We start from the raw sequence: 16,983 nt of genomic DNA, 5'->3' as shown, positions 1-16,983 counted from the left end.
GTGTTTTGCTGAGAAAGTTCCCCTCGGCGGATAATGACCCCCCTGTAGTGCGCAGTCGCAGCGCTTGCGCAGTAGGAACAACAAGGGAGCCACCGAAAAGAGCCGAAGCTGAACTCCTGAGTCAACGCCTGCGTGCCAAGACTATAGTAAAAAAAAACACTTTACCGCAAATTTTTATCTCCAACTGTCATTATTCTTACCATAATGACTGTACTAAGTTCTTGTACTGTAATGCTGATTTGTTTAATAAAAAATTTCCTGTGAAAAAAAAACAAAAAACACTTTGTAACAGGCCCACCGCGGGATCGCTACGCTCGCCACACTTCGGGCATGGCCTTGCTGTGCTCGGCATTTTAATATTCTAACTCTATGTCCACTTGGATGGTGGGGCTTTAACATGGACTTAGGTTAAAATGTAGTGCGCAGGCACCGTATAGAGCTGACAATCAGCTGTTCTTCTTCGGCAATTTTCGGCGGCTCTGTAGTCGTTCGTACTGCGCAAGTGCAGCGCATGCGCAGTACAGGGTGGTCCTTATCCGCCGGGGGAACTTTCTCGGCAAGACACCGGAATGAAAAGACCGACACTAGAAGAGATGACATCACTTCCTCTGCTTCTGTTTACATTACAGAAGCAGAGGAAGCATTCCATTCGTCAGAAGCGATCACGAGGGGGTGGCCATGAATCGGTGGCCTCCCTCTCAGCACCGATCGCTCCTGTAACGAAATCAACGGAAAAAGGGGGTGGGGATTTTGAAGGTGCAAGATAACATCAAATGTATTCAATAAAAAAATATTTTATTTCTTGTCTTGAATAGCAAAACAGAAAATATACATAAAACCAAAGGACACAGGCATGTACAGTACTATTGTCAAGATGTTAAAACGGGACAGCATAAAAAACCCGACATGTTTCGCCCATAGATCGGGCTTCTTCAGGGGAGCTGTCTTTGCGGAGGTACAGGCCTTCTGAAATCGACAAACATACAAACAACATATACAAATAATAATAAGTGTCAGACTACCAATAAATAGGTAAGTATACATTTTTAAAGGTTTTGATAATTAAACGCTCAGTGTTTAATTATCATTATTTGTATGTTTGTCGATTTCAGAAGGCCTGTACCTCCGCAAAGACAGCTCCCCTGAAGAAGCCCAATCTATGGGCGAAACATGTCGGGTTTTTTATGCTGTCCCGTTTTAACATCTCGACAATAGTACTGTACATGCCTGTGTTCCTTGGTTTTATGTATATTTTCTGTTTTGCTATTCAAGACAAGAAATAAAATATTTTTTATTGAATACATTTGATGTTATCTTGCACCTTCAAAATCCCCACCCCCTTTTTCAGTTGATTTCTATGCCTACTTGGGGATTGGTGCTATTACCTGGCTGTGTCCTCCACGGTTAATTATTTTCTCCCGTAAGGAATCCGACCACCACAGGCACCGGGAGGGGGGCGTCGGACCCCCCGCCTGCTGGGAGGCAGGGACGTACAGGTAAGCCCTTATGCCTGCCCGTGCCATTCTGCCGACGTACATCGGCGTGCGGGGGTCGACAACTGGTTAAAGTGGAAGTAAACCCTGCTATCCTTTTCAGCCAAGAATGCTGCCATTTTATACTTTGTTGGATTAGCAACTGCCATGGTGCTGCACATGATCACTTATAACTCCAGCCATTTGATGATTTGACAGTTCGGTTGAGAACACAAGCAAATGTGAAAATTAGCATTCCCAGCATGGTTTTATTTTAACCCGTTAAATTGATGGGTTTAGTTCCACTTTAACCCAACCCTAACACTTACCTAAATGTAATCTTGGAACTAACTTAACCTAAACCTGCCCCTCAAAATTAAACCAATTAATGTAAATATTCTCAGCACACCAGGCATCTTCAAATAGCTTCCAGAAGTTGTAATCAAAGTGATCACATCACAGTGGAAGAGTGCAGTGTTTCAGGGCCAGGCAGGACCCTTTTTTCAGGTCATCCCATGCCTGACAAAGGGGTCCTGCCTGGCCCTAAAACACTGCACTCTTCTTCTGTAAAGTGATTGCTTTGAAAACAATTTTTGGATGTTATTTGAAGATTCAATGGTGTGCTGCCATTAGGTACATCAAAACAGTATTAAACCCAAAATGCAAACATGCATTATATTGCAGCTTACCCATTCTTAGATGTGAGGGCTGCATTAGTTTTCTTTTTTAGGTATTCTTTCTTCTATTTTCATCTGGCGATCCGGATGTTAAGTTTGTTGTTTTTCAAATTTATCAGTTTACAAGGATGAGACTAATCATTTAACACTGGCAGTGGTGCCTACAATGATCAGCTTTTATTTATTCATGTAAAACCTTTATCCCAAAAGGAAAAAAAAACTGTTTGATGTAACTGATCATAAAGTGTGAGCTGGAATTTGGCTTAAATTTGTTAGCGTATTTAAATCTGCTAGTACATTTAACACTCCTTATCGCCCAGATTGACAATGCTGCTGTCTGCTGTGTCCCCTGTGCTCATTCTTCCAGAGTAGGGGCACTCTAATACAGGAGGTGTGTTCCTGGCCTGATCACCAGAGGGTAAAAGCCTAATAAAAGAAAAGTAATGCAGCCACCACATCTAAGAATTGGTAAACTGCAATATATTACATTTTTGGTTATGGGTTTAATACTGCTTTAATCTCTGATGTTACCAGTTTCCAGCTGGCAACTACTGAAGCAATCGCCTACTTCTTAAAGTAGTCGTAAACCCTCCTGCATCACTTTTGCCTACAGGTAAGCCTAGAAAAAGACTTACCTATAGGTAGTAGAAACATCTCCTAACATGCGCCGTTTAGGAGAGATTTACCTTGTAGTGCGCTGATAATGACATTGGCGCATGTGCTGTGAAGAAGCTGACCTCTGTGCCGTTTCTTCACTCATATGTGCTGTGACTGACGGCTCTCACGCACATTCACGGGAGTGACATCATGTGGCTCCAGCTAGTCACAGAGCCGGAGTCTGCGGCCCCAGAAAGGAAAAGGGGCGAAGATGGATGCTTCCACCAGAGGGGACAGCGTGGGCTATGATTGCAGGTAAGTGCCACATAATGGGCTAGTATGCGATGCATAATTAGTTTCAAACTGTTTTTATTCCCATATCAGTACATGTATTTGGTACTAGTATGGTGGTGCTTAAAGAGAACCTGTCAGTTGCTAAATAAAATTAAAGTCCAACACTCATGAAAGTGTCTAAAGATGTGACATTTGGTGGAGGTCGCAGAAGTTCAACACAGTGATTGGTAGGGACACAGGCCATTGGTGTGTTAAGTATAGGAGCTTCCATTGCAGAGAAACGGCCTTTCAATTTTTTAGCACGACCGATAGCAGTACAGTATGCAAACAGTATGCCACCAGCACATACCCCACCCCCCACTCCCCGATAGGTCAGTCGGTAGCACTTACCCCTTTCGCTTCACCAGCAGCTTTCCCTGCTCGGCGGCTGCCTCCCGTTCCCCTGCTCTCCACTGGTCATCACAGCGGCTGCCTCCCGTTCCCCTGCTCTCAACGTGTCATCACAGCGGCGGCCTCCCCCCATTCCCCTGCTCTCCACTGGTCATCACGGCGGCGGCCTCCCATTCCTCTGCTCTCAACGTGTCATCACAGCGGCGGCCTCCCCCCATTCCCCTGCTCTCCATTAGTCATCACGGCGGCGGCCTCCCATTCCTCTGCTCTCAACGTGTCATCACAGCGGCAGCCTCCCCCCATTCCCCTGCTCTCCACTGGTCATCACAGCGGCAGCCTCCCCCCGTTCCCCTGCTCTCCACTGGTCATCACAGCGGCAGCCTCCCCCTGTTCCTCTGCTCTCCACTGGTCATCACAGTGGCTGCCTCCCGTTCCTCTGCTCTCAACGTGTCATCACAGCGGCAGCCTCCCCCCATTCCCCTGCTCTCCACTGGTCATCACGGTGGTGGCCTCCCATTCCCCTGCTCTCCACCGGTCATCACGGCGGCGGCCTCCCGTTCCCCTGCTCTCCACTGGTCATCACGGCGGTGGCCTCCAGTTTCTCTGCTCTCCACATGTCATCACAGTGGTGGCCTCCCCCCGTTCCCCTGCTCTCAACGGGTCATCACGACGGCGGTGGCTTCCGTTTCCTCCCTCTTCCTCACAATCGGGAGTCCTCTCTTTTTGACCAATCGAAAAGCAGGTCTCACACCCGCTTCTGATTGTCCTGATTGAGGATCAGTGTTTCAACAGTGAATATTTTTCGCTGTTGTAACACCTGGGTGGGCTCATGGCGCAATGCTCTGCACCACAAGCCCACCATAGTTTGAAGCCTATTAGAGCCTATGGCTCTAATCAAGTGCTTAAAAAAAAAACACCCCCGCAGCTGTAATTTAGGTGTCCTGAAAGGATGCACGAATAGATGGTGGCAGCAGCGGCCGTGGATAGATGTAATGCTATGCATGAATCTATTTATTATACATATAAGGGGTGGCATGGACAGAGGGGGCGGGGCCCGGGTGCCCCTAATGGATGGGCCACCACTGACTGATAGGGCCACTTTTTTATTATCTCCACTTTAAAGTTTAGAGCACCCTGAGGCCCCTTTCACACTTGTACGTCTTGTCCTGCGACTTGGGACTGCAAAGTCGCATGACAAGACGTTCCCCATGATTTCCAATGACAACCATTCATATTAGTACAAATTCAAGTCATGTCGACTTCAAAGTAGTCCCTGCACTACTTTGGTCCGACTTTGATCCTACTTCAGTCCATTGAATATCACTACAGTCGGATCAAAGGCGGATCGCTGTCTTAACTAATCCGACTTTGGCATGCGACTTGTGCTCTGATGATCTTGAAGGGGAACACCACGCAAAGTGTAAAAAAAAACGGCATGGTTTCCCCCTCCAAGAGCATGCCAGGCCCTTCGGTCTGGTATGGATTTTAAGGGGAACCCCCACGCTTAAAAAATGGCGTGGGGGTCCCCCCCAAAATCCATACAAGACCCTTATCTGAGCACACAGCCCCGCAGGTCAGGAAAGAGTGTAAACACCAAATCTCAAAACGAGGCTTGGTCCTTAAGCGGTTAAATCACCTGACAGACACCTGTAAACATTAAATCACCTGACAGTCCTCTGTGAACATTAAATTACCTGACAGACACCTGTGAACATAAAGGCTGCATTCACACCTGAGCGTTTTCAGCTCATAAAATGCTTGTAAAACTCCAGAAAAAACGCCTGTAAAACGCCCAACAAGCAAAATCCCATTCATTTCAATGGCACCTGTTCACATCTGAGCGTTTTGTCACCTGAAGCAAAATTCCTGAAAAACGGCCTAAGCTCAAAAAAGAACACAGGGGCAGATTACAGACATTTTTCTGCCTTTTACAATGGTGACCTGAACAATTGAGATTGTGCCATTGAAATAAATGGGATTGTGCTTGTTGGGTGTTTTTCAGCAGTTTTTTGGGGCGTTTTTGGGTGTTTTAGGGGCATTTTATGAGCTGAAAATGCTCAGGTGTGAATGCAGCCTTAATTACCTGACACACACCTGTGAACATTAAATTACCTGACAGACACCTGTAAACAATAAATCACCTGACAGACACCTGTGAACAGTAAATCACCTGACAGACACCTGTGAACATTAAATCACCTGACAGACACCTGTAAACAATAAATCACCTGACAGACACCTGTGAACAGTAAATCACCTGACAGACACCTGTGAACATTAAATCACCTGACAGACACCTGTAAACAATAAATCACATGACAGACACCTGTAAACAAGAAATCACGTGACAGACACCTGCAAACAATAAATCACGTGACAGACACCTGTAAACAATAAATTACCTGACAGACACCTATAAACAATACATTACCTGACAGACATCTGTGAACAGTAAATCACCTGACAGACACCTGTAAACAAGAAATCACCTGACAGACACCTGTAAACAATACATTACCCGACAGACATCTGTGAACAGTAAACCACCTGACAGACACCTGTGAACATTAAATTACCTGACAGACACCTGTGAACATTAAATTACCTGACAGACACCTGTAAATAATAAATTACTTGACAGACACCTGTGAACAGTAAACCAACTGACAGACACCTGTGAACATTAAATTACCTGACAGACAGCTGTAAACAATAAATCACCTGACAGACACCTGTAAACAAGAAATCACCTGACAGACACCTGTAAATGGTAAATCACCTGACAGACACCTGTGAACAATAAATTGCCCGACAGACACCTGTGAACATTAAATTACCTGACAGACATCTGTGAACATTAAATCACCTGAATGACACCTGTAAACAATCTAAAAAAGCTGCAATCGCTATTAGCCTGTCATTGCTTTGTATGGGTTGAGCAGACGCAGCTCTTTGGACACACCTGTCATTTCAGATGCAGGACTATGCAGATTCTTGCCATTGACAGGAAGTGCTAATTACCCATGTGAATGGACCCTATAGATGATATCTCTGTGCTTGATTTCCCAGATCTATACAGCTGATGTGGCCTTTATTATGGGTTTCCATTCTCCCATGTCAATTTTTCAATGCAGCAGGAGTAGTTGGAACTCACAAAGGTGAAGGCAGCGCAATTTCATTGCTGAAGTAATTATAAGACCCCTTTCACACTTCACTAAAAATAGCGCCTGCAAAGCGCCCTGAAAGAGCTGCTGCTGTGTCTCCAATGTGAAAGCCCCGAGGTTTGACCTGGTGACCCGGCTGTGCTGTGGTTAGACACAGCACAAGCTAATAAGTGGGTGCCGGCCAATGGATGACCACCCGCTGATCATCTGAAAGACACACAGGAAAGAGCCCTGCCTATGTTAACAAGGCAGAGCTCTGTCCTGTCAGCAAAGAAGTGACGGATTTTCTTTCGCTGCAAAGCAGTGAAAAAAAAATCCATCACTTCCCTTAGTAAAAGCAACACACACACAGTACACCAAAACACTGGCTAGGCATACAGTTAACCCTTTAATCACCCTAGCTGTTTAACCCCTTTCCAGCCAGTCTCATTAGTACAGTGACAGTACATATTTTTAGCACTGATTACAGTATTAGTGTCACCGATTCCAAAAAGTGTTAAGTGTCAGTTAGTGTCAGAATGTTCACCGCAATATCACAGTCCTGCTACAAGTCGCTGCTCGCCGCCATTACTAGTAAATAAAAAATGCATAAAATAAAAATTCCAGTATATATCCCATAGATGCTATAACTTTTGCAGGAAACCAATCAATATATGCTTATTTGGATTTTTTTTTAACCAAAAACATGTAGCAGAATACATTTTGGCCTAAATTTATGAAGATATTTGATTTTACATTTTTGTTATTGGATATGTTTTATAGCAGAAAGTAATATTGTTTTGTTTTTTTTTTCAAAATTGTCGGTCTTCTTTTGTTTTATTCTCTCTGGAGAAGAGACTCTTGAGAGGGGATAGGATTTCAATTTACAAATACCATACTGGTGGCCCCACAATAGGGATAAAACTTTTTCGCGGAAGGGAGTTTAACAAGACTCATGGCCACTTATTAAAATTAGAAGAAAAGAGGTTTAACCTTAAACTACGTAGAGGGTTCAAGGATGTGGAATTCCCTTCCACAGGCGGTGGTCTCAGCGGGGGGGGGGATCGATAGTTTCAAAAAACTATTAGATAAGCACCTGAACGACCACAACATACAGGGATATACAATGTAATACTGACATATAATCACACACATAGAAAAAAGAGAGACCTCCACCGTGTCAGATGTAGAGTGTGGTGGTCCCATCCCTGGTGCAATGGAACAAGGAAAAATACCCCCTAAATGGGACCTTAATAGACCACCAACTCTGTGATAAAAAATATATCTTTTAATAATGTAGGATAAAAAGACATGTGCCGTCTACACATTACATGAATGCATCAAACGAAAAACAAAGCATCAATACAAAAATACAAATCATCATATGTACTCTCCAAAGGGTGGTGTGCCCTGATACCCGACGTGTTTCCAGTATTCTGATACCTTCATCAGGGGTTGAGAGTTGAATATATTTACATATGATTTAATTCCATTGGAATGATTCCATGTTCAAGGAGCACAAGAGGCGATTCAACCGAAAAAAGTGTTAGATGGACGCCAGACAGCGGTCATGAAAGGTTTTAGATGCACTATGTTTCCAGCATCAATAAATGTTAATGGAGAGTACATGGGACAGACTGTCGCTAGAGCTTTGAATGTGGGCTGCGTAGCGGGCGGATAATATCCAAAAGTCCCTGGTTCAATGTGTCCTGTGGGTATCGGCGTCCAGTGCGTGGCGTGCCTCCTCCGTGTCAGTTCCTTGACACACACTGGACCCTGATGCTCGAAACATAGTGCAATATTGGAATTAAAACATATGTAGATATATTCAACTCTCAAACCCTGATGAAGGTATCAGAATACTGGAAACGCGTCGGGTATCAGGGTACACCACCCTTTGGAGAGTACATATGATGATTTGTATTTTTGTATTGATGTTTTGTTTTTTGTATGATGTATTCGTGTAATGTGTAGACGGCACACGTCTTTTTATCCTACATTATTAAAAGATATATTTTTTATCACAGAGTTAGTAGTCTATTAAAATATTTTTCCTTGTTCCTTAATCACACACATAGGTTGGACTTGATAGACTTGTGTCTTTTTTCGACCTCACCTACTATGTAACTATGTAACTATTTAGCGCAAAAAATAAAAAACCCAGAGGTGATCAAATACCACCAAAAGAAAGCTCTATTTGTTGCAAAAAAAACCACATACATTTAATTTATGGACAGCATTGCATGAGCGTGCAATTGTCAGTTAAAGTAGCGCAGCACCATATCGCAAAAAGTAGCCTGTGCAGGAAGGGGGTAACTCTTCGGAGGTCAAGTGGTTAAAGTAACATGTTCATTTGTGCACTTACTCCCCACTGCTTTTATTATCTGAATGAAGATCATGAGAGGCTAAGATAGTGGACTTCTGTATCATGGTGCATTGCTTTTCACTATTCCTTTTTGTTCCTTCCAGTTACTGATGGAGACGGTGGATTCCGAGGTAAGGAGTTGTCCTCTCTGCCAACTGGCCTTTCCTGTCGGATACCCAGATGATGTCCTAATAAAACATATTGACTCTCATCTAGAGAACAGCAAGATCTAACAGCATTCCAACACTCACTTTGGTGTCCATGACACAGAGGCTCCAAGCAATGGGGTCCCAAGCAGTCGCCTATAATAACCACCCATTTGACTTATACATTAGTAATGATTACCTATATTGTATACTGAATATCTGTATACTGACCCAAGAAGTGCAGTATAATGATAATATGCTAAGAATGTGAAGACATTGCATTGTAAAGTCAGGCTCGCTCATGGTGAGCAGGATGTGGAGTTCAATCACTTCAGTTAACACACTGCGCACTATAATGATGCTGAGTACTAGACACCTAATGTACACAATAACGAAGGGTGGGTATACATATGCACACTGAAATGAACACATTGCACTTTATAATGAATGGTTCTGAGTATATTTATGCATCTTTACCACTGCAGCTGCTGTGGAATTGTAAGTCTAACGTGCTCTACAAACCTGTGGGTAATAACATGATCAGATATTGACGTTCACAACAGCTGTACTACCACAGGTTTCTTGTATTTGTAAAATGTGGCCATTATCATCTGTTTTTGGGGTTCTAATAATTGAAAAGTAAAAAAAAACAATAGGGCTTGTAATCTATAGTATGTGCAGATGACCCCTACCACAATAAACTCAACGGTTAGATAGCTTGTCAGTGCAGCGGGCCATTGAAGAAAGTTTTGGATTTGAATACTGTATGTAAGACATGGACCTGTTAATTGCTATATGGAGTCTGCCATGAGCACATTCCCCGAAAGTTGATTGAACCCTACAAGTATCTCCTAAATGCAACGATGGCAGAACACAACTTATACCTAAGAGAGGATTCATCTCTATTTATTAAAACTGCACAGACAAACAAGCTTTTGGAGGAACATCACATGATATCATAGGTCTGCACAGCCTATTGCATTAGGGTGTGCACCCTAAAGCTCAAACACATATACATGTGTGTTCATGTATATATATACTGGCGGTGTCAGTAGAGCAATGGACAGTGTCAGTAGGGCAGAGATTGGTGTCAGTAAAGCAGTGGCTGATGTCAGTAGTCCCCCCCCCCCCCCATCCATTATTTTTCACAATTTTATTTCTTCTTTTTTTTTTTTTTACTATTTTTTTAGGAGCCCCATTAAGGGGCTTTGGTGGAATATCAGGAGTCTAAACGGGGAATCTGCGCCACACAGGGTGATTAGGGTGTGCCTGGACACACCTGGTACACCCTGTGCGCACGCCTATGCATGATATAGAGCAACACACACATAGGTATCACGCTCGTAGGTAATGTTTTGGTCAGTATAGTAGACTTCTTATATGATTCTAGTGACACCTCCTACTTCATGGCACCATAAAAACAGAGTATGAAAAAAGGATGGATGATTTAGCATAGAATAGCGCAAATTGTTCAAAACTGTAAAATTGTTAACATCTGCAAAGCATTAATAATTTACCATCAGTATGTATAATTATTAGTGTCTTTCTTTCCAACCAACGCACTTGTTTCAGTACTGTGCGTCTGTGCTCACAGTTCTGTGTTGGAGCCTAGCCCAACTGTGTAGAAGACAGTTTCAGCTCAATGCTTTAGAGAAAAATCAACCATACTGTTACTTTAAGACCCTTTCTACTGATAACATTTTCCTTTGCAGTTGGTTCACTTTATCCAGCAAACAATTCTTTATTGCAAACAATCAGTAGGTGGCTAATACTCCTTTCCTGATCAGTGGACTAGTTACGTAGCTGGCACTATCTCTCACACTTAAGCTGGCCATCCAAGAGGGAATTTGACAAGTGATCGAGATTTCAATTCCATTTTGAGGCAAAGCAGTCAAAGTCATAAAATTGTGATTTTGATTGAGTCCACTAATTACGTGCTGCAATAGTAGGCAGTAGAATTTTCTTCATATGTATAATAGAGTAGGGCATGTTTCGGTAACGGTTGCAATAGTTTTAATGGGGATTTTGTACTGAGATCATGTGTTGGTCCTTGGCTGCCCAACATCAAGTCAGAATGAAGGGTTGTCAAACACGTTTTATCTGTGTATGTAGGGTGTGGACCACCTTGAATGAGTCAAACTCAACAGTTTGGTTTAACTGTTTATTGGTATTCTCAAAATTAGCCAGGCCGTGCATTTCAACAGATTTGGGCTCCCCCTCCATTCCATAATATTCAATCTATCATTTATCCCTTTATTGTTCTACGTTCTAACCCCAAGTGTTTCCGGCCACTAACCATATGGCAAGAACACCACCACTTACATTCCCATTCAACACTAAAGATCACGTTACTCAATACTTCCTAATGATTTTTAAATCTTTTATACATTCTTTATATAATATAGATGGTTTCTTTGTGTGAGGCCCCTCAGATCCACCAAAACGCATTGACTGTATGATTTTGCTAATACCAAGAAAAAATTAAGATGTGAATCAGATCACTGAACTTGATGACTCTCTGTAGAAAGAGTTTCTCATCCTACATGTACAGTGGTAGGCAAGATCTAGCTGAATCAACTACTGTGCTCTTACTGAGAGTTCTATAGCGGGTTATAATGTCAAAGAGATGATTTGTTTAAATTGTGGTCCACAGGTAACATATTGCACATGATCAGTGCAAACAGAAGTCAAATTAAAATCTACAATGTAACTTGTAACCGCTATTCACCAGCTAGCTTTAGTTTAGCCCTATTTACCTATTATTAATGTTTTATTGTCTTTAGTTCACTGCTAGAATTTTGTATAGATTAGATTGTTGTCTTTCAGGCCCCAAAATTTGTAGGAAAGTATATACATTTATGTACTTTTGTATATCATTTGACCTTGCGAAGAGGTAAATGTCCCAGCTCGTCTATCTATGCAATTTCAGTAAATTGAGGTGGATCCTTTCTTAAACTCAAGTTCTTTTCTGCCATCTTTGTATTTCATGTTTGAATGTGGCTGTCTAGTGGACTGCCAGTAGCAAGTTCATATATCTTGCATCAATTTTCTTCCTGTTTATGAGCTACTTCCCTACATACCTGTGAAAATCTCTGCTCACTTTCCAAAAGGTATGGCTGAATGCAGAAGAAGACAAGAGGGCACATTAAGTACCTGTGTACACAACACTTAAAGGTGCCAAAATGCATGCAGATTATCTGCAATAAATGGTCATTCTAGCCATCTGGTAAGAACTAGATTTTACCAAGGCTGCCCCTTGGATATGGAATGCCTGGAATGGATGATGTAACTCCTATTGTTAACCAAATGACAAGATTGGTGGGCACCAAGTCTATCAGAATTGGTCATCACTGTGAATAGTACACAATCTGATTAGAAACAGAAGCTTTAGTCACACCAGTCTGCATATATACAGTATATACTTTATATAGTACATATAGGCATGTGGATTTGGCATTAAGGCTTCACTCCCCAAACTTTGAAATGCACTCCTAGTGTGTGGCTTGCTATGATAAGAAAAGAAAGGGGCTGCATTTCTAAGCACTTTTTGACCCAGAGTTGGGGGGGGGGGGTGCATAGCAGGAGTCAGAGGAGTCAGGCATATGTTTCAAGAACCCTATATTAAAGTCTATGTATATATTTTTACAAAAGCAAATTTTGTCTACTAAACAGTATTTGTACAGAATTTTTGGGTGTTTTATTCTATAAGGCATTGAAAAGCATGAACTGACCAAACTGGAATAGTTTTGCTTGCTATGCATTGCACACTGCCTTACTGAATTAGCCTAAAGATTCTGAAGAAATACCATACTTCAACAGAAGCTGATCCTATAGGAACTAATCCAGAACCCAGGTGTCTCCTCTAAATATGCAAAAACATAAGTTAATTGGTTTCCGATAGGCTTCCAGATAATTCCGACCTTCCGCAACTGACTGAGAAAAAGCTAAAGTAAAATAGAACCTAATTCAATGGCAACCATTCATTTTTAATCTTTTAAATGAAATAGGAACTTAAAATGGATGCTATGCATAGTCCTGTCACATTTTGGTCTCTCCATGTTTCAGTGATGTCACTGGGCCTTAAAGTAAACTTCTCTTGTCTAAACTTGTGGAAAAATCTAATTAAGCATTTGGTGAAAAAAATGCCTAAGTAGAGGCCACTTTGACTTCCAATTGGTTTGTGGGCCTCCCATAAAATCAAAGGAAGGCTTGTGAAGTGGTAGGGATGGGGCCAAGCTGAACTTAAATAGGAAAAGTTAAGTTCTGCATATATCTTGCATGTATATTGAGTATACATATTTCTGGATCTACTGATCATAATGATATATTTTTTTGGTGAAGGTAGTCTCTGCTTTTGCATGTTTTTTGTTATGTAGAAAGTTTGGAGTTTCACAAAACCCTTTATTGACTAACTTTAATTATGAAAGATTCAACCTTTCAGGGTACCTTAAACCCCTTCTTCAGGCTTTATACAATTCTGAAAATGTCTATTCTTTTTCTTTTTTGTTGTTAATTGTAAGTCTATAAAGGTTAATTCTTTGGCAGAGAGTTTGACCTGTCTCCAAAAATCCTGTAGGTCATTTGAACATAATACCAAGCATAACAGATTTGAGATCTTATATGAAGAAGTACCCTCTGGGTACTCCTTCCTCCTACCCATTACTTTCTAAATTTGGCAGAACACATTTGAGACTTTGCAGCAAAAAGTATTGGGGCTGTTAGACGTTCTCACAATAAGCTTTCTTAGATTGAGTGGTTGTTAATTTGCTAGTAATGGTTCTAGGAATATTTCCCAAAGTCTTTAGTTTTTATGCAAAGGTGGCTGGAACCTTTTTGTGACCATTCTTAAAACTTCTAGGTGTGAGTTGTAGGTACTCTCTTGGTGCGAGGTGTAGCTGACCACTATTGGAACCTGATTCTTCTTTTCAGTCTGTTTATAGTGTAAAAGACTAGTTCTGGGGATGTGTCATGGTTATGCAGTAATGTGTGTCTGTCAGCTCACCTTTTCTGCTGTATTCACCTTTAGAGGCCAGCCACCCTCACCTGACTGTTTAAATAATCTTCCCTCAGCATAGCTCCACCCTGGCCTCTAATTAGGAACACTATATTAACCTGGGCATTGCAAGCCAACCTTGCTGATCAACCATTGTGTGTTAGCTTTCGTGTGTACTTGCTGTGCTTCCTACGTCTGATTCCAGTTACCGACCTTGGCCTGTTCTCGATTATCCCTGTCTGCTTGTGACCCTGACCTTTGGCGTGTTAAGTTTATCCTTGTCTGATAGTCGCCCTGACATTTGGCTTCCCTTTACTATCTTTGTTGTTCCAGCCTGCTGCCTCCTTCCTCTTCTCCTGTAGTCTACCGTGAGCGTGAGCTGTGAGACCCTGGGGGCCACGACCTGGAGCCAGACTGCAGTGCAGTCCATCCAGGGTTCAATCCGCAGCAGTCAGTCCTAGGATCCACTACCTTAGCGGTGCACTCCTGACTCCCACGGAGTGCATCTGTCACCTGGTCTCAGGTGACCTGACAGTTTGATCAGCCATGGACCCGGCTGATGTGCCGCTACCCACAGATGATCCGTTGCAGGGCTTACACAGACTTGAGACCCGGGAATCGCATCAGACCCAGGTGATGCGATTCCTACAGGATTTGGCATCCCGTTTTGAACAGGTTCAGGCCTCATTAGGACCCCCAGTTCAACAACCTCAACCGCTATCTGCTGCTGCACCTATCGCACCAGTCCCAGCCACACATTCATTACAACTGCCAGCTCCGACCCATTTCTCTGGGGACTCCAAGGCTTGCAGGGGGTTCCTTATCCAGTGCACAATTCATTTTGAACTCCAGCCCCAAAACTTCCTGTCCGATCGGGCGAAGGAAGCCTATATTATATCCCTTCTGTCCGGCGAGGCCTTAGCCTGGGCTGCTCCTTTGTGGGAACTGAATGATCCAGTGGTTTCTAGTCTGTCTGATTTTTTGAAACTTTTTCGGAATATCTTCAAGGAACCGGGTCGTGTCTCTTCAGCGGCCAGCGCTCTTTTACGTCTCCGTTAAGAGTCCGCTTCTGTGGGAAAGTACACTCTTCATTTTCGTATTTTGACTGCTGAGCTGAGCTGGAATAATGAAGCCCTAGTTGCAACCTTTTTACATGGCCTCTCTGATAGAGTGAAGGATGAATTAGCAGGAAGATCCCTCCCTGCTGATCTGGATGGTGTCATCACCTTGTGTAACCAGATCAATATTCGCTTTCAGTAGAGGGCCCTGGAAAAAAGACGCCAGCACTCCCCGTCCTTTAGGCAGCCTGAGCTCCTTGTTCCTTCTCTTCGTTCCGAGGAGCACCTCCTGCCTGCTGAGGAACCTATGTAGCTGGGCTGAACTGAGTTATCTCCCAAAGAATGCGCTAGGCACAGAACTCTGGGCCTGTGCCTCTACTGTGGGGTCAAAGGTCATTTTCGTGATACTTGTTTTCTTCGTCCGGAAAAATGCTCGGGGCTAATACATCTGGAAGGTGGAGTATTGGACCCTGAAATATCACCTTCACCTTCTCGTCTTCTCCTTTCTGTGTTCCTTCATGTCGGTGCTTCCTCTCGTTTGGTCTTGGCATATCTGGATTCCGGAGCCGCTGGCAATTTCATGGACTTGGGAACTGCATCTTCCATGAGACTTACCCTTTTGCCCTGCACAACGCCATTGGTGGTCTTGGCGATTGATGGCACTGTTCTCCCAAGGGGCCCTATCTGCTTCCAGACCCTCTCTGTTAAGATGTCGGTAGGGACACTCCACCAGGAGTGGATATCCTTCCTTGTCTTACCTAAGGCTTCATCTCCTATCATATTAGGTCTTCCTTGGTTACGGGTCCATTCTCCACACGTTGACTGGACTGCTGGACAGATCTTGACTTGGGGTTCCTCCTGTTCCTCCTCCTGCCTACTCAAGGTTACCCCAAAAGAGAAACCTTCTGTTGCCACCATCCCAGTATCTTCTGCTCTTCCCGCTGCATATAGTGATTTCTGGGATGTCTCCTGCAATAGTCGGGCTGAGGCACTCTCTGGGTTGTGTGGCACTCTGGAAGAGGAGCCCACCTGTGAACCTGAGCCGATCATTCACTTCAGTTTGCATGGCTATTTACCTTTGCCTGTCCCTGGACTCCTTTGGATGCACAGCCAGGTTAACTCGTCCACCAGTTCCATAGTCACTACGCCCTGCAATGCGATTGTGGTAGTCGCTGCACCTGGCGATGCTAATCAGTCGGCCTCTGCACCAGTTATGCCAGTCCAGCCTATGCCCAGTGAGCTTCCTGCTTCTTCTTATTCAGGACCTTTTGTAACCTGGCCTCACCCTACTACTACTACTACGTCCATTCAAACTTGTCTAAGAGGCTCAATCCATCCTTTGGATAAACTGCCTCATTCGGCCAAGTGGGGTTTTCAACCTTTCTTTCTGGGCTCTCAGCATTCTGCTTTTGTTTCAGCTATCCAGCTTGACTCTTGTGACACGTCACCTTCTAACCAATCTGACCTCAGGGATCCATTGACCTCTGCCCAGCCTGATGGTCCTGTGCTGGATGTCCAGCTCATCTTTAAGGGTCTGGGGGGCCCTGCTCAGACTCCTGATGGTCTTCTCATACCCTTACCCATTCCTAAAAGGCCTTTAGTCCTCAATAAGTCCTCTCGTCCTCTCCCAACCTCGGTTCCGGTCTCTGAGGATAATCTAAAGTATGGTCAAGTTTGGGATTTCCGGCTCCATAAAGGCATTCTTCAGTATCTCGTACATTGGAAATGGTTTGGTCCTGAGAAGAGGTCTTGGATCACTGCATCTGAGGTCTTTGCTCCTCGTCTGTTGAGGAGGTCCATCTGGAGTTTGCCTGTAAGCCTGGGCCCAGGCGGGGTAGGGGGAGGCCT

General features: G+C 43.5%; 1 protein-coding gene across 1 annotated transcript in view; it reads left to right on the top strand.

Moving 5' to 3' along the window:
- The window catches only part of TBKBP1 (TBK1 binding protein 1), a 254,032-nt gene extending 243,840 nt beyond the window's left edge, over positions 1 to 10,192 (top strand). The window contains exon 9 of the mRNA XM_073608092.1: positions 9,043 to 10,192. Coding sequence (XP_073464193.1) covers positions 9,043 to 9,171 — 129 coding nt within the window. The 3' untranslated portion in view covers positions 9,172 to 10,192. The remainder of the gene's footprint in view (positions 1 to 9,042) is intronic.
- Positions 10,193 to 16,983: the final 6,791 nt, after the last annotated feature.

Source organism: Aquarana catesbeiana, linkage group LG12 (assembly GCF_042186555.1).
Source record: "Aquarana catesbeiana isolate 2022-GZ linkage group LG12, ASM4218655v1, whole genome shotgun sequence".
Classification (NCBI taxonomy): domain Eukaryota; kingdom Metazoa; phylum Chordata; class Amphibia; order Anura; family Ranidae; genus Aquarana; species Aquarana catesbeiana.
The sequence above is the reverse complement of the archived record's forward strand: the minus strand, read 5'-3'. Positions and strand labels throughout refer to the sequence as shown.